The 23,841-nt window shown below is 43.5% G+C and overlaps 1 protein-coding gene across 3 annotated transcripts; it reads right to left on the reverse strand.

The window, feature by feature from the left end:
* Window positions 1–843: 843 nt before the first annotated feature.
* On the reverse strand, window positions 844–22,503 carry SMAD9 (SMAD family member 9). 3 transcript variants are annotated; one of them, XM_057374720.1, is made up of 6 exons: window positions 21,673–22,503; window positions 15,034–15,291; window positions 12,122–12,232; window positions 10,084–10,305; window positions 5,971–6,227; window positions 844–1,480 (listed from the first exon to the last, which is right to left on the reverse strand). In XM_057374720.1, exons 1-6 carry the CDS (start codon window positions 22,082–22,084, stop codon window positions 1,337–1,339), a joined length of 1,404 nt encoding a protein of 467 aa, XP_057230703.1. In that variant the 5' UTR covers window positions 22,085–22,503; the 3' UTR covers window positions 844–1,336. The 3 variants fall into 3 exon arrangements, with proteins under 3 accessions (XP_057230703.1, XP_057230702.1, XP_057230704.1); XM_057374719.1 differs by having other exon boundaries at window positions 12,095–12,232; XM_057374721.1 differs by lacking the exon at window positions 12,122–12,232.
* Between the last annotated feature and the right edge of the window lie 1,338 nt (window positions 22,504–23,841).

The raw sequence follows: 23,841 nt of genomic DNA on the forward strand, positions 1-23,841 counted from the left end.
AGAATTAATACAGACAAGGTTCTGCATATCGATTCAYTCTTCACTTGTTTGTGGCTTACACTGCCTCACCATCCTCTGCAGGCAAGGCAAAAGCTCTGCAARTGATGAAGCCTGCATCTAAGATGGGAACCCATCCATGGAGGTGCATGGAGTGACTGGCAGGGAAGCCCTCTCCATCAGATCCSAGCGATGCAGTCAGAGCCCAAAGACTGGCCCAGTACCGAGGATGGACACAGCTGATTCCCATCTCCTTCTCATTGCATCCTTTGAGTGYGGGACTTTCTGTTCCCAAGGTGACTGATAAAATAATTATTTGCTTCTTCAATGCACAGAATTAWTTCCCTTAATTTCCCTTTTCTGAATCACAGTTCAAGTCCCTTTTAGGTGTACCCTTGATATCAACACAGCGGTCTAACTACAGGCAGTCCTAACTTTAAAAAAAAACTACATCAATACTGTAGAATGGATAGGATTCTGTTTACGTGCCAGATACATATGCAAATATGTATGTACTTTGCAAAAAAGCACTAGGAGTTAATATTTTTTTTAACTCATAGGCATATATTTAAATTATTATTTTTTTCTTAGGAGCATGTTGGTTTTCAGTGCAGCAGTACCGTATCCTACTGTGTTGACAGTATCAGACTACTCGGATTGTCCCAAATGCTCTGATAAGGCTTCTGTGCTGAACAAGTCCTGAGGGCTCTCTCCTCTTGCCAAATCCCAGGAGAGACAGGAGAGCCTTAACTCCTCAGAGGATTTGTTGTCCCGTCGTGCTTTGCAGTAGGGATACAGGAATTACAGTTTAGTCCTTCAGTTCACTAGATAAAAGTCAACTTCACTAGATAAAAGTCAACTCCATGCATAAGTTGTGTGCACCTCATAAGGTTCTCTTCTGGACTTGAAATTAGGATATAAGATGAATATAAATGGCACAGAGATTTGACTTTGGTTGCCTGCAGAGGGGTGAATTTCACCTACTAGRAGCAGCTACAGCCAGATTTTCAAACCCACGTGAAAGTGCTGGGAATTCACACCATTTACTGGCTTGGCTGGGGAATGAAGATGCTCACAGGAAATGTTTGACACTTTTGCAGGAATTTGGCTTATTTTGTACTAGAGAACAGATATGCTATACCTGAATTTCTAAACTTATTTTACTGGCATCAGAGTAACTAGAAACCACAAAATGAAAAAAAAAAAAAAAAGGAGATTAGGCTATGTATAGGTATATTTACATCTACATACATCTACATATAGAAGCTTCTGTTCATGGGAATTCTATAAGCCACTGCCTGCAATAGCATCCATCCTAAGGGAATTCTAGAGATGATTCTTAAGAGACTGAGGAGATTGGGTTGTGAGGTGAGCCCATCTGTGTCAGCACCTTATCCAGCCATTGCAATGGTCCATGCAGGTGGATCTCAATCCAGCAGGGCGTACTTGTAACATCTTGGCGATGATACTCTGCTCCCCATCCCTATAAAAGGACCAAAAAGTGTTTTGTTGGGTTGTTTTTTTTTTAAATACCCAAAACATTAAATCACAACTCCAGTGCTSATAGTCTAACACAACTATAGATAGCCCATCACCCCCCCTGGCCCCCAAGATTTGCTGCTCTATCCTAGTGATAATTATCTCTAGAACTTTGCTCCTTTTTAAGGTCATTGTTACCATAATTACCAGGGACTCTATGCAATTAAATTAAGAATCTCAGTCACACTTCCAGRTGCTGAGAACAACTGGCATGGAAAGGCCTCTTTTCCAAGCTTGGCTGCCTGCAAACAGCCCATGGGGAATAGTCCCTGTTGTTTGCATCCCGGAGACATGCCCAGGAAAGTCTGGCAGACAGCTGTCTGGCACAGACAAAAAGCAGGCCAGCCTCTTTCATTAACTGGAACTGGGAATGATCCTGGGCTCTGCTTCATTTCTTGGTAGAGATTCATCCTGTGAGTCTGAGATCCTAGAATTTCTAGRTATTTTTCTAAACTTCTGGAAACTTCCAGTTCCTATGTACCATACTTAAGCTATRTATAAATATTTTCCATAGGTTTTCTATCCATGAACATGTCCTCTCTCCCAGTGAGAGTTCCCAGCCATCTGCTGTGGGAAGTCCTTCAGTAATTTCTCCAGTTCTTTTGGGGAAGATAAGGGATATGAAGCATTTGAGAGGAGTTGGGGTGCTGGAATGGAAACAACAAAGCCTGAAGTCCCCATGACTCAAAAGGCAGGTTTAAGTTAGGTATCAGGAAAAGACTTTTCTCCCAGAGGGTGGTTGGGCACTGGCACTGCACAGGCTCCCCAGGGAAGTGGTCACAGCACCAGCCTGACAAAGTTAAAGAAGCGCTTGGGCAGTGCTGTCAGGCACGTGGTGTGACTCTTGGGGATGGTGCTGTGCAGGGCCAGGAGCTGGAGTAATGATCCTGATGGGCCCCTTCCAACTCAGGATATTCTGTGAATCAAGCAGACACCATGTCTGCTCCCTAAGCAGGCAGCCTGATGTCACAGCAACACAAGGCATGTGAGTCGCAGCCAAAGTCTTGCAGCTCACCAGCTGTCTCATTAGCAGAACTGAACTCTGATTTCCATAGGGCAATGTGGAAAACGTGGTCCCACTACAGGATGGGGATCTTCATTTGTGGGATGCTGATCAGAAACTGAATCATGCCTGTCATTATGATAGGCAGGTTGGTATTCTTATAATGAGAAAAGGATATGAGAGTATATTAAGACTGATGGCTRCCAAAGTCACCAAAATTTTAGAGTGCTGAACAACTGAGACAACTGAGGCTGCTAGATACCACTTCTTTAGGTGATAGCTGCAAAACTAGGATCAACACCAAAACTAGATGTCAACATGAGTGGTCTGGATAAAATCCATTGGTAATTAATGAAGAAAAGGGGAAAGAAACCAGAAGAGTAAGATATGGACCAYCAAACCCCAGAGAGTGCTTCTGAACATGCGGCATTTTTCTGAACTGCAGAGCATTTACCATACTAGAAAGGGCCTCTGTTCACAGAACCTCACTGATGTTTTGGAAATGTTTGCATAAAATGCCAGCACAGTCAGACTTCTGGGATGGTGAAGTCACAAGTACTYGGCTGCAGTGAAGATACACAGCCASGAGGGCAAGAGTCAGAGGAACTRGCACACCTTGCTGACAGGCAGGACAGAAAATCCAGAGGAATTGCAATTACAGGATTCAAGGCCAACCTGCCAGATCTGGGGGAGCCTGGTAGGCAGCTGGCCATCTCCCTCTGCTGGCAACTCCCTAACACTCCCAGTGATGCTTTCTCTGGCTGGAGCACCCCCAGGGGAAAAGCCAGGAGGGCAAGGACCCCAGTACTCTCTGTACATCACATTTGGGTTGCAGGTAGTCTMCTTCATCCCAGGGCTGAAAGGAGCCTGGAGCTGGAGCTCTCTTGATGAGGGAATAAAAGGAGTGCAACTTGCAAAGCTGCAATGGTGTTTTGCGCAGATGGTGGGAAGAGGATACCAGTATTCCCACAGGGTCCTGCTGCTCCTGCCAGCACTTGCCACCTCTGTGGGCAACAGTTCTCTCCAACCTTGGCTCCAGCCATGTCCCAGAGTGCTGAACTTTCAGGTCTGCTGGGTGTTCCCCTTAGACCCAAGACCTGGAAAAATARGGGAGAGATTGTGCTGGGTTCCTGAGCCAGGACCTGAGCTTGGAGAAACTCTCCATCTCTTCCCTTTGTGCTTCAGCTGCCTTGGCTGTGGAGAGCTGACAAGAGCAGTCTTTTAGCTACCAGCAGTGCTCAGTGGATGGAAGCTGCTGTCACTGATGATACACCCACATTTGAGCTGCTCCCAGCTGCTCTGTGGGCACACAAAGGGTATCAGAGGGGACAAGACCTTCAGCTCCCTCTGTTCCATGCCTTGCCTCCAGAAGATGGCACAGTCCTGGCGAGTTTCTCATGACTTGGTTCCTACCCATCGCCTCCTCCCAGCTGGCAGCTCAAGCATTGCTAGGGTCAGAGGCAGGGTCTCCAGACATTTGTCTTTGCTCACCCYGTGGGCTGTGGGTGACCAGCAGTACCTGGACACAAGTCAAGAGGAGAAGCCACAGAACCTGAGGGCTCTCTTGGGCTGTGGCTCTGACAGACAACACACTCTTCTGGGCACTGCATCCCCAACACCCAGGGACACTCCTGACCCCAGACTGAACACAGCAGGGCTGACACCTTWGAGGGGAAATATTTTGAGAAGACTGAGTACAGGAAAGGCTATTTGCAGGCCAGGAAGAAAGAGCCTAGATGAGATTTGCATAGCAATTTTCCAAGCGTCATGGGAAAGAGTTCAAAATAACTCCTTGCACTGGTCCTCTGGTGCCTGAGGCACTRTAATAGCTGCTATTATTTCAACAAAGCAAGGTGATTATATGGCAGTGGCATTATATAGTGCATCAACACCACCATTTCTGCTGCCATGCTGGGCATGGAGGCAGATAACACATCAAAGAGCCTGCCCCCAGTTGCTGAGATAATGAAAATATTGCGTAACTGGCTACACTGCCTTTACAAACAACGTGCCCATTCAYGTCTTCCATTAAATAAAATGCTGTTTGTTGGGTTTCTTGCTTTCTTTTTTTTTTTGCCCTAATACTTGCGTGTGAACAAGATGTCAGTTTTTCCCAAGAACAAAGCAACAGCATGGTCGTGGAGACTATCTCCCTCATGGGCATGGAGATTTCGGCTTGGTCTCTTGGGARAAGAGAGGAGATGGGTCCCCAAGGATTGCTAGAAAAATCAGACCAGAAAGATGTGTGGGACTCAACTCATCGGCTCTGCAGAACATGAGGAAACTGGGCTCAAGCCTCAAGCAATTTTTTAGTATCTTAGATGTGAATTCAATTGTCTCAATTCAGTCATTTGTATAGAAACAAATCTGCAAGACAATGGAACATACTCAAGCCATTTTTTATGGTACCTAGCAGGACCGCTGGCTTCTAATAGTGCAACTCCTCCAGTCTGCAGGCTGAACATGGCCCTCAGCTCTCCCCAGCAGTACTACAGCAAGTCGGTCTAGCATAATTGGGAAACTATCTCGGGATATTTGCTTTGCTATTCTTTGGGGTTTAGATGCTACAGCAGGCATGTAAGTAAATTCAAAGTACTAAAAGGAGTTGAGAGATCTCATTCTGGTGAGAAGGCCATTCAGAAGATTTGAGAAAGCCCCAGAAAAAATTCAAAAGATTTGAGAAAGACTGATAGATTTCACACAGAGCAGTCAGATTGTGAAGTTCGGATTTGAAGGACCTCAGAACAGTAATGGCTTTGGTGGCCTCCTGTCTCTTCCAAATAGCAGGGGGAAGGTCAGATGTTCTTTTGGGTTTTCTATTCTGCTTGCAAGAAGCCCTTCAGGTTGTGTGGCTGGCCACAGTGAATGTCTTCAGAAAGTAAGACAGTGTTTTGCCAGGAATCAGGCAGCTGGTAAACAAGAGCAATTCTCTGCAAGCTCAGTAAGGGATGAAAAAGGACCCAGTGTTTCTTGATTGAGACCATATACACCAGCCTGTGGTACTGGTGAGAATGTATATTAGCCTAGAGACTGAAGGACATTCTTTTCAGATCTATGGCTCTATCAAGCTCTATTGCAAACCAGTAACAGCAGGAGAGATCACAACTGCCTAAGATATGTGCTACAACATTTATATTATGCTAAGCCCTTCTAAGCAGAGCTTTTTGAACAGTCTRTCAGGGAACATCACCATGCATTCTCTGCCTATTTTCCACAGAGAGTCTGTCTTAATTTTGTAATCTAAGAGATTTCCAGGTTGACCACAAAAGCTAATTCTGAGCAACTGTAAATTTAAGGCTATACTGGAAAACTGGCAGTCTAGATTGCTGCTTGAAAGTTGTGTGTCTAAATCCCCACTTGGAACGGATTTGTTGTGATACAGTTTTGCACCAAARCTAGCAAGGATGCAAGAGAAAGCAAAGAATCCTTACTTTCACAAAGCTCATTCGAATAGTACACATCTTGGTCAGCTCATACACCACTTCAAAACCATGATTGACGGACTGGGCGAGCAGCTGGGCGAAGAGCTGGTTGTTGAAAATCTTGAGGCTGCAGCCACTGGGGATCTTGCARACTGTGGCTGGGTGGAAACCATGCTGGTAGTTACAATTGCGGCTTTGCACAAAAATGCTGCTGTCACTGACACATTCGGCATAAACTTCCCCACCGACATAATACAGATGAACACCTTGAAAAATAAAATATAACATGTTTTATTTCTGYATTATTCACAACACACTTTATGCCAGTAATTCATTATTTTACCTGTTTGGGCATCCAAGCCCAGGATCCTTCCAGGATCTTTGTTTCTCAGTGCAAGTTGGTTTATTTCTTTTCCCCAACAGCACAGTACTTTATGACAAGATACACATACATAAACTTTAAACACATGTCAGCCATATACTAARCATCAATCAAAACTATCCAAAAACTGAAAAATCACTATTGCATTACACAGCTAAATGTATTTTCACTGTTAAGCAAATGCACACTGGCCAAGACCCACTTCACTGTACGCTGTTGTTTTATTATAGGTTCCTACCGTCATACAGTTAAAACACAGCATGATGCATACTTAAAATAGCTTTTCTGTATTTTTGCTTTATACACCASATCAGAACCATGCATTTGCATTTCATGATGTGATTTATTGATCAGATCCTATTCCAAGTGACCTTTCGCAAGAAAATGACTGTTTTTCTTCTGAACTGTTCAGTGCCCAAGTGACTCACCATCACTAACTCAAATTTTGACTGTGACTTGGGAAAAATAGGGTGGAAGCACTTCTATCCCTTCAAATACTCTGATCCAGAAAGAATATCTGTTTGCTTGAAGACATACCTGAATTGGTGGGAGAATTTACCTTAGCCTAACTCAGCAGCCTTGAAGTTAGCAATCATGTAAGATGGTTGYTGTGTAGGTGCCTTCATTAGCTGATAGATGGAGAGGCACTGTGACYAGATGATTCACTCCATCTGCTACAGAGTGCAGGCTCAGAGCCAGCCTAAACCCCCCGAAGTCTATGCAGGTGCTGAAAAGGCTCTGCCATTCCCTGCCCCTGCTGGCACACCTACTTTCATGCTGGCAGCAACAACTGGGGACTGGGCAGCTGCCCAGGCTGAGGAACTGAACTAGCTAATAAACTTAAAAACAAACAACACAGAATTTATTTGCCATGAGATCTAGTGGGATCTTCATCAGTGCGAGTATGGCAATGGGGTCCCTGACTACTGAAACGTGAGCATGAAGCCACAACCTGAAAAAGGGACAAGTCATYCTTTGAAAATGCCCAGACAGTCACCCTTCTCATGGCTAGGTAGGGGAAATGAACCCCTACCATAGTCAAAAGATGTGGAAGAACTCAGTTCTTTGTTCTTGTAAAAACTACCACTAAATAAAAATAAAATCCTCCTCTCTTATGCCAGGTATGCCAAACACACACAAATGGTCACAGAACATCGATGGACTGCCTGCAAAAGTAATGGCAACTCTGCTTTAATAATGCAGCTGTAATTGGTGTCTTTCATACTCCCAGTCTGTTCATCATTCTGCAGTCATAACAACAAAGGGYAGCAGTGCATCCTTAGGACAAAACCAGCCTCTAAACATGAGTGGGAAAGGCAGGAAAACAGCCGAAACCAGCCTCTAAACATGGGGGAAAGCAGGTTGAGTGGGAAAAGAACCTGGGAAAAATATGCTCTCCCATAGTCTTCCAGGATAACTCAGATGGGAACTTTAAAGCCTGTCTTCAAGGCATCACTTGACTCCTATGTACCCACAAGATCTCAAATTTCAAATCTTCAGGTGTGGCTGCTGATTTAAAGTCACCACAGTGGATGCTAAGGTGAAAAATAATTAAGTCTGGATTTTCAAAGTGTGCTAGGTAACCCCTTTTCTGAAAAAAAAAAAAAGTGCTTTCAAAGGCATTGCCCAAACATTGTGCTATAACAAAAATATCAATGTCACTTCTGAAAGCAGAGGTTACAAATTGCTTTTTCCTTGTGAACTTTTTAAAAGCAGTAATTATAGCATTATTCAATATGTGTTTCTATTATTCCAGTATTCATGCACCAGAGAAAWGCACCCTCGAGGAAACCAAACAGCTAAATACATACTTGTAGAAGACCAAATAAAAGGTCCATASGTTTTAGTGGTATTTCATTGCTCCCTGCAGAAACTGAAAGTTCAGCAGTCTCCAAGTATCCACATTTTTCGACACTGATCGAAAGTTCCTTTTTTGTCCTTGAAGTCTGACTGCTGAAACGGGTCCAATTGCTCGTAGATGTTGCATTGTGTTCTGGATTGTTTTTAGCTTTGATGTGGTATTTCCAGGAAACAGTTTCATGCTGATACACTAGCTGACAATTCAATCACATATCCTTATCCTACTGAGCTAATCTTGTTTACTGTTTTTTCTCCYGTGTTAACATGTGACAATTGTATCAATTTCAGCAGCTTTCATCTGTCCACGATGCCTTTGAACTACACGCTTCTGGAGCTGCCCTGTGCTCTTCTGCAAGCCTGCACTGGTGCCACTTGTACTCCACTTGTATATGTTTTTTTAGGATTTGCATAAACAGGGAACAGCAGTAAAATTAAGGATCCCTGATATATTAASGTTCTCTCTGGGCAACCTGCTCCCTTCCCTTGGGCACATTCCTAATGTAGGACTTTAAAGGACTTTTAATCAATTAAGACTGATCTTCACATTTAAATGGATGAAGACYATTAGCATTTACCTAACTATTTCTGTTCTGTCTCTTCCTCTTTTGGGGCAGAAAGTCACAGGCTGTAACATCCCCAAATGACAGCTGGGATCTTTTGGCATTCTTTTAGGGCCAGGCTCAGCTTTGATCTGCATCCTTCTGACAGCTTACACTGACAGGGTGTAAATCTTTGCTTTTTTTTCCACATTAGTTGGGGCTAGATGTACAACACATTGGCACCCCTCACAATGAACCACTATGGCAGACTCTTGTAGCATCTGCAACGTAAGTGTTTTCCATTCCAGGGAAAAGTGCAAGACCTTAGTACAACATTCCCGGCACCAGCCTTCAGGTTCACTGCTGTTTGCAAAAACTTTATCACATTTGTCTCAGGACTGCCTCGTATTCAGTCATTCAACACTAGACTATCAAGGGCCAATTAAAATATTGCTCTGGGCCTGGGAAATGAGGTGAGGTTGACAAGATAATAGGAGTGGAAAAATTAGAGTTAATTAGCCCAGTGGGAAATGCATTCCCAGGCAGCTACTGGTGAGAGGCTGTGTTGGCAAGACAATGAGTCTGGACTGGATATACCAGAAGAGGCAAAGCTTCATCTGCACAGAGAAGTGGCACAGGGCTTCTGACTCACCACCAYAAACAGCAGTAAGTTCTGGGACAACATCAGGCCCTACACAGCCCTGGGGAGCTGGGACAGTGTGTGTGGCCAAGCGTGTCCAGGTGTGGTCTCCTCCAACTTGGCACCAGCAGCACGTGAGGGTGTGTGGAYACCAGAGGCAGAGAATACAGAGTTGCACCAGCAACCACTGGTGGGACAATCCAAACCTCATTTTTACTAGTGGAAAGCTGTCAAGGCAGGGAATTGGACTGGCAGTGGRGAAAAGCTACAAAGACAGCTCTGGTAGAGTTCTTCAGCTAAGTAACTCAACTCCTAAGTGTTTCATCCATCTCCCTTTGTTATTTGGTGGGAGGAGAACSAGCCCTGAGGCACCAGCAATTATCCTTTTAGTGGCATTTCAATGGCAATATTCCCAGCTGCCAGAAGCACTAATAAATAAAATGAAAATACATACTGCTAAATTAGAACACACAACTATAAACAACATTTTTCTCTCTGCTGGCCAAGTAAATAGCTTTTGTAAGGAGTTACTCTGCTGATGGTTATCCAGTCAGAAAAGAATCTGCTTTTCTTCTATTTCAGAAGTAATCTCAGTAAAATCAAGGCAAACACATCTGACAAACCAGCTMGGTTTGTTCATGCAATGCATGGATCTTTTGAGCTCTGAATATTATTCCTAAGGAGAGAGGATTTCCTCTTACCTTTTCCTATGTGTCTCCTGGTGTTTTCTATAGTAGAATTGCGGTTTACATTTGAGAGCAGACCCAGGCAGAACCTGTTTTTGTTATTTGAAGGATCTGTAAATCCATCTATAAGGATACTTCGAGAGGAAGCCTGGAAAGTCTCTCCTACCCGGTTGTTGAGTTCATAGTAGGCAACTGARCACCAGTGTTGGGGTTCCTCATAACAAACAGGCCGAAAGTCTGCAGAAAATAAAGTTAAGCAGCTGCTCAGGTTTCAGCAATATTTTTAAAACAATCTTTCTCTGTTCTCTTTCATTCCCTCCCACTCTCAGCCCCCRTCTCTTCATCTAAACAGTCACTTATGTCATGCTTTATCCCAACAGCAGCTTCTGTTGCTTCTTGATTTTATGACTGAAGTCCCAAACATGCAAAAGGTTGGTGAACCAGCTTAACTCTGAGCTTCTGAGGAGCCCGACTACTTCTTAGAAGTGGTGACTCCACTATTAAATCAAGCACACTGACATTCCTTGCTGAACTGGGGCCCAAACTATACACTGAAAATAGTAAGGGATACATGTGTGCTCTGCACACCAGCAGGAGATAGGGATGACAGATGGGCTCAAAGCAAGTCAAAACTGAGCCAAGTTTCTGGTCTTAGGCCTTCAACCTAATACCAAACTCTGTAGTTCAGAAGTAATAAATCACTCCAATCTTTGCATGCTTTCAGGCTTTCTGCTTCCATGTGGGACTCTAAGCAGAAATGTCAGTAAGGTCATTTCTTTTGGATCTATCCCTRCCCAGGTTTTCTAAGTCAGAGACAGAGACAGACTCAAAAATGTAACAGAATCTCTGAGCCTCATTTGTCCTACAGGAATTAGTAGGAAACTTTATCCTGCCTGCTCACCACAGGCATGTGAGCCCGCCTGCCCCCAGAGCACCTCTGTGCACAACCTCTAATAAACTTCCAACTAATATCCACTAGGATCAGTGATCAGAGATGGTGAACTATGATAAAGAGATTAAACTAGCTTGACAATTTATTTTAAAGTATTGGTGACTGATGACTTGTTATTATCTAGCCATTCTGTGTACCCATCCATAATTAGCACTATCCCCGTCACATTCCCTCTGCTCCAGTTCCATGCTRCAAACACACTCCTTGCTGTTTCAGAAGGCTGGCAGTATTTCTTTAATGTGCATGTGTGTGCAGTATTCAGTCCTCACTCTTGAAACAACATTTCTTTAGGAACACAATATGATGGAATAAAAGAGCAATGGTGATTTTTCCTTTGCAATATTAGGAAGCCAAAGCAAAAGCCAGCAGAGGAGCTCCATTTCCCCTTCCTTCTCTGCAGCAATGGGCTGTGAATGGTGGAGGCATCACCTGCCAGTACCAGCCCAAAGATAGCAGAGAGGTGCTGGAGAGGTCATCAAGTTGCTTTGARGGGTGTGAGGAGGATCCCAGACCCTTCTTTGACCATTCATGCCTTTCCCAATAAAGAATTCTTATAAGACAACAAAGAGTTTGGACTTCTGTCAAAATCTCTTTGTACTCCACTAGAACATGTCCTTTTCTTTTCTAGCCAGCCAGTAATGTAACATTAATACAAAGATGGCAGTAAAAAGGTCCATACCACAAGACTTTAAAGTACTTGAAACCTAGAGCTGAAGGCGATAAAGAAATGAGTTCTGATATTRATAATGCATTTGTGGGTTATATTGTGCCACCAGCCTTGGTTTGATATGTTTATCTTTACAATGTAGATAACAATACAGTGTTTGCTTTCATTAACAGCTTTTTAGCTGTAATAGCCCATGGATGCAAATAAGGTCTAAATTCTGTAACTTTGCACATAATTCATAGCAATCTTACATCAACCAATGCTGGTAGCTAATGGATAGGTCTAGCACACTGTCTTACTGCAAAATCGCCTAAACTTATTATTACATGTCACTAAACCTTCTTGTGCAAGCRACAATTTCTTTTCTTAAGTTTTTTATTTAAAGAATAGTACAAACGGTTATTTACTTTCAGCTTCTCCATCGGCAGATTTACCTCCATTGGGCAAAGACAGCACTAGTTGACTTTCAGCTATTGCATCCATTGCCCGTCCAYTGTGGATTCCTGGAGGTTCTCTTGCATGGTAGGGCGGAGGAGGAGTTTCCACTACAGAAGAAAAGAAAAAAGAAAGGAGAAAGAAAGGAACAAAGACACCTAAGTCACCATGTTGGTAAATTCCTCCTGTTTTTTCCTGATGAATATTTTACTACTTCAGTACTGTTTGGCTAGAGAAGCACTGGAAAGAGCACAAATCTGAATCTGACCTCCCTTCAGTCTYTAGTTCAAGACCACTGCATGTTCAAGAAAGATGGGAAGGAAGGGCTGTCATGTTGRACATGCAGCTCTTGAGAGAGTCACTACAGTGACCTCAGGCCTGGACCCATGTCCAATCAAGCTTCTCTCTTAACACCAGTTGTTACCCTAAGAAAGCAATGCAGTTTTACCCTTTAGTTCCAGACTTCTCACCTTAATTTAAAATTTGAGGAGGATTGTTTAAGAGCAGAAGCTAACTTTATTTGATCCTCTCGAAGAAAGCTCTTTCTTCATAGTTTATAAAAAAAGCCTATGGAAAGCTATAGAAATCAGAAAGCTATAGAAACTTGGCAGAAGTCCCTCCAGACTTGTTCTTTTTCCCTCTGTCCTACAAGGGAAGCCTGTCCCTCTCCTGGTTTRTTCAGTCTCCCATCAAAGAGCAATGGATGTCATGAAAACATTGGGAGGAAATGCATCAACTCACAACTTCTCAGCTCCTGATTTGTTTCGTTTACAGCAACATGAGGTAGAAAACAGGAGGTGCCGCTATAGTGGGGATTCTCCAGATAGGCAAAATGCCAAAGAAAGCCAAAGAAAAAAAGAACTTCATTTTCATAAAATGTCAACATTCACTGCATAAGCATGAAAAGTGTGTAGTTTTGTTCATTTGAACAGAAACTCAGTGGGCTTATGTGCAAATTATAGTCATATACAAGCCTGCAGGACCAAAGCTYCTTTAAAAAGGGTTTTACTTGGTCCCAGGTTTGAATTTCCTCTTGTGTTTGGGGTCTGTTGGCTGGCCCTCAAAACAGAACAGCTTCACCCCGAGTGGGTAACCGTGAACTGTCTCATGAGACAACCACTGAATCTTCCAAGTAAGTGCTGCACAGGAATTTTACTCTMTTTAAGCACTGTTCAGGATTTAAGAATTTCATACACTATAGGGTATTTCTAACATTTAGGTGACATAACCCTCCAACAAAAAATAGTAAAACAAAATCAAGAAATAGTGGAAGGCAAAAGTTAGAGAAAGGAATATAATCACAGAATCAGGTGGTTATATGGATACTTTTGATGCCTAAGCTAGTCACCTTTAAGTCTCCTTATACCCACTAAAGAAAAATAGGAACCTGCAGACACAGTGTATTRAACATATACAAGAAGTTCTAGGAGTGCCTGTTTATCTCCACTGACTACAGGGAGTGTACAAACAATTTCATGAGATGCAGAAATTTGCATTGTTGACATCTGTATTTGGTCACAGCAATCCCTCTCAAGGTTCTTGTTGTAACTCCAGTTTGCTGTAGATAAACTTCCATCCCAGATGGTTACATAGGCAAATTATGCTTATCAGTGTGCCGAGTGGTGTGATATTCTGCAGCTCAGGTTGAGCCAYTTCCATTATTAAGCAGCTTTGCAAGGTCCCAAGTTCAGTAAAATGCACGAGTCAGAGTCATTACACAGCTGGAATGGGCCTGATTTACCTGTCAGGACCAGCTCCACTGAATCCAGCTTGCTTACATAGAGGTGAAAGAAAAAATATTGGAGAAGACAAACAAGTCTTACTGCTTGATGAAATGTTTCAATGTTGCTAAATATGATTTAATCAGAAATAGAGATCTAGGGAAGAAATGAATGAAGTCACATTCAACAAATTAAGAGAGAAGGAATAACATCACATTGTGTTGAAAGTATTCAGCTTAAAAGGAAGTTCAAATAATACAAACAACTTGTAAAATAAACATCTTTCTARCACATAAAATGAGAASAGGTATATCATTAAGGCCCTGAATTTAAATKCTTCATAGTTGAGACGCTAAAATCTTAAATTACAAGATTCTGATCTGAATTCATCATTGTGAAAAAGCTGACACAATTGAAATTATTTGAAAGTTAAAGTGCTGAAGTGAATCCCAGCCATGTTTTGATATTAAAACTAGCTCTCAGCTGTGTTGCATTAACAGCAAAAGCACAGCTAAATTTTCAGGTAATTAGAGCTGTACTAGGTCAGGAGTTCACAACACAAACAATCTGAGTGACATAACCCTGCTAATGTCAGAACTGTGGAACACGTTCCAAAATCATAGGAATTTGCCTGGTGACTTATCCAAGTGTTGGGCCAGATTGTTAAACACCTTAACTTTCTGAAATTTATATAGTCAGTGGGATCACCATACACTTGAAAAAATTTCTGCTCAGTAGTTTCCCCATTTTATCTTGTCTCTTGATGGAGTTTCTAAAGGCTCCTACCCTGATCATCTTAGGTTCCTAACTTAGGTCTTGCAAGTACTCTTCAATGTTTTTCATTGAAGCTTAGATGGGTACCAGAAGCTTGGATGGGTAGCTTTAGACAAAAGGTGGTCTGTCACAGCTGCTTCCCTCCTCAACTTTCCCCCCAGAGTATTCATGGAATCTCACCCAGGCACTGCTAAGAGTGGGATGACTACAGTTCTGAATGCCTTGAGCATCTGTCAGAAGGACTGAGAGACAAAACACAAGAGAGTCACAGGAAATCACATTCCAAGTCYGTTCTGTCCAACAGTTCAATCTGTACGTACAGCCTTGGGGGGGAGCACAGAATTGTCACCCAACCCCAGGCCCTGGCAAGAACCTCAAATGCCTCAATCAGGCTCTCTGTAAAAGCTCATTCTTACCCGTGAGCTGATAAGGACTTCCTGGACCAGAAGAGCTCTCTGGTGAGTTGGGGTAGCTGATGCTGTTAGGCGACTGGGAGAACATGTGGCTGGGGGATGATGGGAAAGGGGTGCACGGGGGATGCTGGAAAGAATCCGGGTAGGTGGCATTGTGCGGCATCAGGGGCTCGCTGTGCAGAGATGTGTTTCGGAACTTGGCAAGGAGGCTGAGGTGAGGGTTAAACTCGCTGTGTCTTGGAACRAGTACAGGAGGTAGGACTGAAAACAAAAAACAATAACAAAATAAAATGGTTACAACTACATTCTTGAAAGTTTATCTTGTTTTAAGTTAAAAAGCGGCATGTTCCATGCTGCTCAAATATTGCTGTCTACATACAAGTCATTGAAGAGCAACAAACCTGTCCAAACCCAAGAATAAAAAACTGATTCTTGGGAATTTTTCTCCTGATCTGCAGCCAGTTACAGCAGTTCCACATGCAAAATATGGAATCTTGATRTGAGCAAKACACCATAAAATTCACAGATAYGGCAYGCGCACACAGTCACCTTACAAAAAYTCAACTGGTACATCTCTCCCTTTCAAAATTACCTGTTCTTTCCTTCTTTTAAGACTGAACATGTCTTTTCTAAATATTATCACCAAGATATGCAAAATTCACAGCCAACTTTAATAACAATTAATAGCGCTCTGCAATACACTGCATATTTTACTACCAGTGTGTTACAGATGGGCAAAAAAAAGTACAGACCTGAAGCCAGACACCAAATCTAAAATGTTGTCAGGAACTTGAAAATGCTGCCAGACAGACAGTGGGATCTTTAAAAGGAAATGTGAATGGCAATTCAAATATTGCAGCAATATCAATTTAGCYCTTGCAATATAGTTAGGAAAGGTCTAGCATAAGAAGGCATATGTCAGTGGTTGGTATTTAAGACATGAAAAATGCAGGTCAGAAAACTGAAATCCAAAATAACCCATGTAAAATTTAGTCTAAGTAGAAGTTGCTACCTCTCTTCACAAACCCTTCACTGTTGAGTTGCTACCTCTCTTCACAAACCCTTCAGTACTGTTAACAGCATTGCTCCTTTGATCCAAATCATTTTGGATTTTGACATAGGAGGAGCAAGAGCAGAATCAAGAGTCAAAACACTTTAAAAATCCTGACTAGTGAGATACCTATGGAGATGCAGTCCCTAGGTTGGAACGCAAAGTGGCTGCTGAATAGTTCTGCATATGAGAATTCAACCTGAGGCTTTAACTGTGTCCTCCACAGTCTTTGGAGGGAATAACAGCATCCACATGAGCAGTTCATGTATCCCAAGATTTCTCTGTTAGTTACTAGCTCACATGGTGCCTAATTATCTTAGTTAAGGCTTTCAACACAGGTAGGGAGAATGAACCCCCACCTGGTATCATGCAGATCTAAAAACCACCATAGAAGTAAAGAAAGCAATCTCTGAGTTATTGCGAGAAGGATGAATTGTCCCAGCATTTGAAACAATTCAGCAGTCTTGTATTGACTGACCTAGTGTCCAGAGTTCCTCTGGCCTAAAACCCAGCAGCACATCATCTTGCAGTTTGTCCTTATGAGTTATGGAAACAAGTAACAGTGTGCACTCGTTTTTAAACGTTGATGGGAATATACAGTTTGAACGTGTTTTAACACATTGCATGGGCCCAACAGCTCTTTCTAGGTAAGGCTAATTCTCTTTAGGTAGGTTAGCTAACAACTTTTAATTATAGCAAACTCTCATTTATCCAACTTAATGAAAGAGTGGAATAATTGCTATAAAGCAAATAATGTACAGATAATGCAAAACGTGCATGAGAAGAGGCTGCAGAAATCCTCCTGGGAATACACATCAGTTGCTCAGAAGCTGGGGCATTTACAGTGCATGGTACCAACAAGGGGTTTACAGCTCCTTGCAGAGTTAAATCACGTGTCTGCCCACCCACTGGAATATACCATTTGGAAATTTCCTGGTCACCCATGACCTGAAGAACTAAGCTTTAAAACTATGCAAAAGATTGGACTGATGGCAGGGTGTTCACTGCAGAAATCTCCTTACCTGCCTGGAAACACAGGCACAGCGATATCTGTTAAGAGACTACACATAAACACTTCTCTAGCCCAAAGCATTGCTAATTAGCCTCTGGGCAGGACAAGGGTGGTGTTCTGGAGACTACTTTCTTTCCTTCTGCCTCTCAAATTCCCCTATTGGTGGCGTGAAGATTCTGCTGCCACTTTCTTAAGTCCTTTGATAAAGAAAGGTATTTCTGTTTCTGCATTTTTAGCTTTAGACTCTCCAGGTAGGACTCATCCAGGCAATACAAGAATTCACATCTGATATGCATTGGCCCAGTCCCCCGTGGATCCCTCAAAGCCAGTGGAGGGAGAAAAACTCTTTCACTGCTATATATTGGTACAAGACCAGTGCCATTACTGCAGATGTGGTTTTGGTGAGCTGTACTCCTCCCACCCCATGCCCTGTGAACAGCTCCAGGCTTTGAGCTATTGCTGCTTCTGGAGTTTTTCTCAGCTGCTCCATGAAGATGGTATGATGCTTGTCAGGTGTGCTGCTAATCAGCCATCTCTGACCACAGCCTTGGAAAATGAGGAGCTGGTGATCCCTTTGCTGCCGGCAGAGGTGCTGAGCAAGGACAGCTGTGTGCAGCCTGGCTGTGGGTACCATCACTACAGGAGCTGCTTCCTTCAGCCCTGGGAGAACTCAGCTCCTTCTCTAAATGAAAGCTGAGAATCTGGACGTGAGAATAGCACTTGCCAGGGAAAGCCTTTGATTTGCCTTGAGTGAGTCAGCAGGAAGAATTTTCAAGCCTTGAACTCCTTCCCAGCTCTGACCATGGCACTCTTAATTTCTGCTCCACTGTACTGTTTTTGCCACCTCACTCACTCTTTCCACTGGCTGTTCTGTGACTGCCTAGAGGACTAAAATCTCTGTGGTGATGAGGCATTCAGAGTTTTTTTTGTTTGTGGCTCAGAATACCAAGGGCCTTGTTCTCCTTGTTCTTTTGGTAACATGTCATTCTCCAGGGCCCAACCACTCTGGAGGAAGCATGACTAGAGGCAYAAAACTGAGTGAGTGTGTTGGGACCTGTCTGTCCTCATAAATTATCTGCATTTTCTCCACTCACTGGKGTCCTTCTACCTGCTATTGCCCACCAAGAGCCCGAGGTGCACCCTTCCTTCCGTGCCTGCTCAAGTGTTGATGACCTTTGTTAAACTGAAGACAAGTACAGCCGTGTCCCAAGTCCTGCCACTGTCTTTCATGGACAAGGCTTTCTCCTGTTCCCTTTAGCTTCAGCAGTTCTTGCTGGGCACCCAGCTGTGCCCAGAACCTGCCACTTCAGATGCTAGCAAGGAAACTTACCTCCCTCAGTGTTAATTTCAGGTACAACACCCACACTGTGATTTCTCACACATCAATCCATCTCTGCAGAGTTTACTACTTTTGAAGACCTACTATCTGGTGAGATCCATCTATTTCCCATGCCCACAACCATTCCCAAACTGGGAGGCCATCAGGTGGCCTTCCACCTGGGAGACTGTCACATCTTAGTCCCACTCAGGCTGGATGAAAGCAGTCAGTTAGTCTGAGTCAAAAATCCTCCCCTCTACAGCAGTGGTGCACCCCCAGATTTGTGATATTTACACATGAATGGTCTCATGAAAAAATACTGGGATACATGTTTAGGCAGCTTCTCTGTTCTTCTGAAACTGCAGCTTCTTCCAACAACAAACCATTCAGACTTCTGAGAAGCTCTTCGAAGGCAATAATGAAGGGGGAAGCAGAGCATAACCACCATAGCTATCTCCTTAGSCTAGGTGGCCTAACTCATCTCTGCAGTGGGATGTTGCACACAAAGAGAAAATATTTTCTGCTTTTTTTTCTAAGTGGCATCTGCTACTCAGCAGACCTGAGAAGGGATACTTGCAGCAGCAGTAAAGGCCATATGTAATCTGTGCTGTATCAGTCAGCAGAGCCTAAAGTGGACTGGGCAGCCTGAGGGCACAGCAGAGGCAATGAAAACCCTGAATCTCTGACCAGAGTTCAAAGMTGAGCTCTAGGAACAGAGGTCTAGGGATTTGCCAGGCTGTCAGAGAAAGGGTGAGGCCCTCCCATCTTTGACACAACTCATTCATTCTGGATCAAAGTTAATGGATCTGGTCACAGAGTGGTTGACTCAGCAAGGAAGACTGCAGTGATGGAAAATTATCCCCAGAAGGATGGGAATTTGTATGAAAATAATACTGGTATGTGGCTTATAAAAAAGTGCAGTGTTGACTTATTCCGTGGGTGGATTGTTCAGCTCCAGAGGATGAGACTCAGAGAATCTCACATGCYTCTAAGATCACCAACAGCCAAGATGCAGAAGATTTCCTGCAGTTAAAAGAGGACTAYTGTTTAAACAGACCAGCACCTAAATCAACCCCTCCCAGCCTTTTCTGTGGTGATCTCTCTGCTGCCACTCTCTCATGAAACTCAGTTGTTCTCTTGCCTCGCCAACACCTCCTTGCAGCTCTGCTTTTCAACTGGAGCTGCCTTGCACCACTTGCACTGGGTTGAGTTCTCTCTCCTGCTGCTGCCCCTGCTTAACACAGTGTGTTCCACTCTGTGCTACCTGGTACAAATACATACCACAGCTGCGAGCTTCAGCTTCTGAGTTGTCCCTATAAAAAGAGTGGTAGGGGTGAATGTAACAGCCTGAGAAGAAATCCCAGGTCCTGTGGAGAACTGGTACAGCACAGTTTGCATCCTCACAGTTGCACTCGCTTTTGCTTCCAAAACAACATGGCCAAGTCCCTCCTGTGGGTTAACCCTGCACTCTGAGAGCTGCTAGTCCTCACGACTCCACATGGCTCAAAACTGTTCCTGGGATCATGCTACCAATTCAGCAGCACCCAGACSTGCACCTAGTCCCCTTCTCATTTAATAGTAGAGATAATACAATTTAATATTATAATATAATTTAATACTGGCAGTCTGCTGTACGGACTGGTGATAGAGACGTTCACATCTGAAACCTTCAGAGTTTTGGAATTGGAATAAACTTTGGCAGCCATTTAGCAGCTGCTGGACTATTCCAGCAGTAATGTTTGTTAGCTGGCACTGAACAGATGAGAAAACCAGGGCTGAARTCAGCACTGTGCAGTGCTGTCAGCTACTGCACTGAGGAGACTCCATTAACTACACCCAAGTTACACCAGAAGAATTGAAAAGACACTGAAGACTGCAGCTGCAAATAAAGATACACAAAATGGGATATTTTATGAGCATCTTTTCTTAAATTATTGAAGAGTTTACTTTAGCAAGGCAGGAGTTCAGCTCTTTCCACTGAAAACTGTTGACAAAAAGCACCACTCAGTGTAGCTGTAAAATTTAAAAGTTGTGACAATGTTTATAGCAGTTTGGATGCAACTTCACAGTGACAGCTCTGCTGCACTGGAAGGATTGTCAGAAGAGGAAGCAGCCCCTGGTGTTTAACAAATGTTAACAAATGTCTTTCCCTTATTTCATCTGTGTGAAAAGAAACATCCCACGGTTCACTTATCTGATCCTAATGTCACCTCAGAGCAAAGTTCATGCCAGACAAGGCATAATCTCAGAATAATAAGTATACACTTACCAACTGTATCCATTAGTAAATTAAATTACGGTGAATTTTGGCAGCAAGGGAGAGCTAGGTTAGACATTAGAAATAATTTTGAGCTGCAAGGATAGAATAAAAGCAATAGATTCACTTGCCTGGGGAGGTTGTAGAGTCTTTATCACATGGGATTTTTAGAGCTCATTAGGAAAAGGTCTGTCARGAATGTACCTGATAATTTGGTTTGGTTTGGGAGTCTGGGCAGAGGGAGAGCAGGATGACTACTCAAGACCTTTGCCAGCCTTTCTTTCTAAGATCCCTGTAGAAGTCAACACTGAACACAACCATTTTTTAGCCACCATTTCATTGACATAAAGCCCAATTAAATGACCTTTCAGTGAGGCCATGTTTTTAGTGCAGTTCGAAGAGGATTGGAAAAGAAATTTCCATTGTCAGTGGAAAATTTCAAAGTTTTATGGGAACTTGTTGGATTTATTTCACATAAACTCCCCCTTTAGGTAATAAATCCCACTTAAGGCAGGCTACCAAGCATTTTAGGAAGAATCAACAGACCTGGTTTCATATTCACTGCAAAATACACCATATTACTGCAATTGTTCTCTTTAAAGAGAGAGCTAGTGTTTCCTGGGGATTAATGAGTCAGCTGTTGGTTTTCAATGAGACTTGAAATCTCACCACGTGGTAAGGCCAGACTGGTGCCCAGACTTCATGCAAACGGCCCCCAGTTCCATGGGGGGGATTCAGCACCCACGTGCACGCAGAGGAAGCTGCTTTCAGCACCTTGGACAAGGTCCGGGTGCCCTCAGGGTCTGAYGGGCTGCAGACCCCACCGGGAGAGGGGCTCCTCACTCCCTCCTTAGTCCTGGCTTCCAGAGCTGTGATCCCACCAGGCAGGGTAAGATGGAGATCCTTCCCTGCTCCGAGCACAGCTCTGTCGGATGCCCCAGGACCAGACCTGACCGAGCGAGAGCTAACACAGAGATGCGAATCATTGCAGATGGCACAATTACCTGGGGTTTCCACCCGCCGGTAATGGTAGGGGTTGATGCACACCTCCTTCTGCTTGGAGCCAAAAGGGAACTCGCAGCATTCCAGTGGTTTCAGCTCGTGGTGAGATTGTAAATCAGGCCAGCGCCACACTCTGCAGTAGATGACGTGGGGAAGCCCTTTGCGGTGGGACACCTGCAGCCGCCCGTCCAGGGAGCGTGGGATCGTGACGCATTTGCTGGGCTGGCCCGGGCAGCTCAGAGCCCTCTCCAGCTCTTCCATGGCTCCTTTTTTCTTCTTTAACTTCTTCACCAAGGAATCAACAGCTTTTTCTGCCCACTTTTCCTCTTCATCTCCTTGTTTCCAGCCCAGCAGCCTTTTCACTGCAGGGCTGGTGAAGGAGAACAGGGARCTGATAGGGGTGCTGGAGTGCATAAGAAGCAGAGATTACAGAAACGAGTGTTAACAGAAGCACAAACTGCTCTCTTGCCTCGCAAGGCCTGCACAGTTTCCCTCCTTCAAGGAAAGGTTCTTCCAAGCATAGATTTTTGTAGTCTTAGGCACTGGTTACAAGTGGTCCAACAGGGTGGGTCTCAGAACTTTCCAAACATCAAGAGACTGCCAAGGAAGCCTGGAACAGCAACACAATACAGAGTTAGGCTTCACACACTATTTCCATTGTTCCCTCAATAAAATATTTTGAAAGAGAAATTATTCAAAATGTGTAGTTAATTTTCAGTGGTTTTCTGTTTGTTTTTTGATGTTTATTTTGGGCCCAAGCCTCTCCTCCCCRCTATCCTCCCTATTCATTTTAGAGTTGGACCATGGAAATCATCAAGTATCCAGTCACTTTAATTTGTGTTTAGAGTTTAATGTGCTAGGCAGATGGCTGCTGAACTAAGATTATTTTTAGTACAAAAGAAAATTTACCCCCTTTTTTATMTGCTGGTAGCTGTAAGTTCAGGTCAAGCATCTCCTATAAAAGATTTTTCATCCTTTGGAGCTAATCTAYTTTCATTTATTTATATGAAAATAAATCTGTAACATCAAATTTTATGGAATCAATGAGTAGAATATTGTTCTGACTTCAACTGTCTCTCTCTGCCATTCCAATCTCACTGTACTGTCAAGAGTTGTACAATATTAACTGCTRAATTAATTTAAAATTAAACTACTCACAGATTTCATTTAAGGCCTTTGAAAGATCTACTAGTATGCACTAAACATATTTSTATTTTCTCACATGGAAGAGAAAAACCTTCTTTTCCTGCACGGTTTGTTTCTTTTAACAGTTCACAGCTTTCTGGATCCAAATCACAGACTTTTGGACACAGTTTGTGCTGGATGAATCCTCAGTTATTTTTGCTAGGAGTTGCTACATCTGACAAAGTCCAACAGAAAGAGTTTAGTTCCTCAGGACTTTTCCTTTTTTTTTCTTCATATAGCTGGAGCCAGGCTAATTTTAGATGAAAATTACATATTTCCACTTACTGGAGCTCTGAGGAGAAATGCCCTCGTATGTCAAGCTCTTTACTGCTTTAAATACACTTCRTTGACCCCCTGTGCATAGCAAGTCCAAAGGTCATAACTACACAGAAGGAWCTTAAAACAGGAGATGGGAGGAGCTCCCAAACGGATGCCTCTGGAAAAGCAGCTCCATGACTGCCCTAGTCCACCCTTGTGGACCTTTTAGCCCCCACCAATAAAAGCCTGTTCACAGTCCTCAGCACCACTTACACACAGCCACTGAGGAGACAGAGGTTGCCCAGCACTGGGAGCGGCAGAGCTTCAGAAACCGTATTTTTGTGCCATTTCCCTAAATGCAGAGATCTTGTAAGTGTTCAAAGGGCATCTGGGGACACAGCRTGCCGGTGCAGGTACAGCACACTGAGCCAGGAGGCCAATCCCAAAGATTGGTTTCTTGGCAGAGCRAGCAGCCTCTTGGACAGGCTGCGATGTTCACTGAGGACCAAAGACTGCCTGGTTTTGGAGCTGTTTTTCTCCCAGCTCTTCTGTTTTGTTCTCATGCCTATCCCTATTCCCCACTGCATTACCCTGTGAGATGCCAATCATCCTGAGGAAAGCAGATTTATGGAAACATAAAAAGCTTCTTCCCTTCCTCCACAACAGCAACAATGGTGGGGGAAAGGRCTCAAAGTCCCAAAAGCCTTCCACTGCACTAGGAAGATGGA

The sequence above is a fragment of the Malurus melanocephalus genome, unplaced genomic scaffold, assembly GCF_030028575.1.
Source record: "Malurus melanocephalus ecotype Western Australia unplaced genomic scaffold, MMel_1.1 scaffold_231, whole genome shotgun sequence".
Classification (NCBI taxonomy): domain Eukaryota; kingdom Metazoa; phylum Chordata; class Aves; order Passeriformes; family Maluridae; genus Malurus; species Malurus melanocephalus.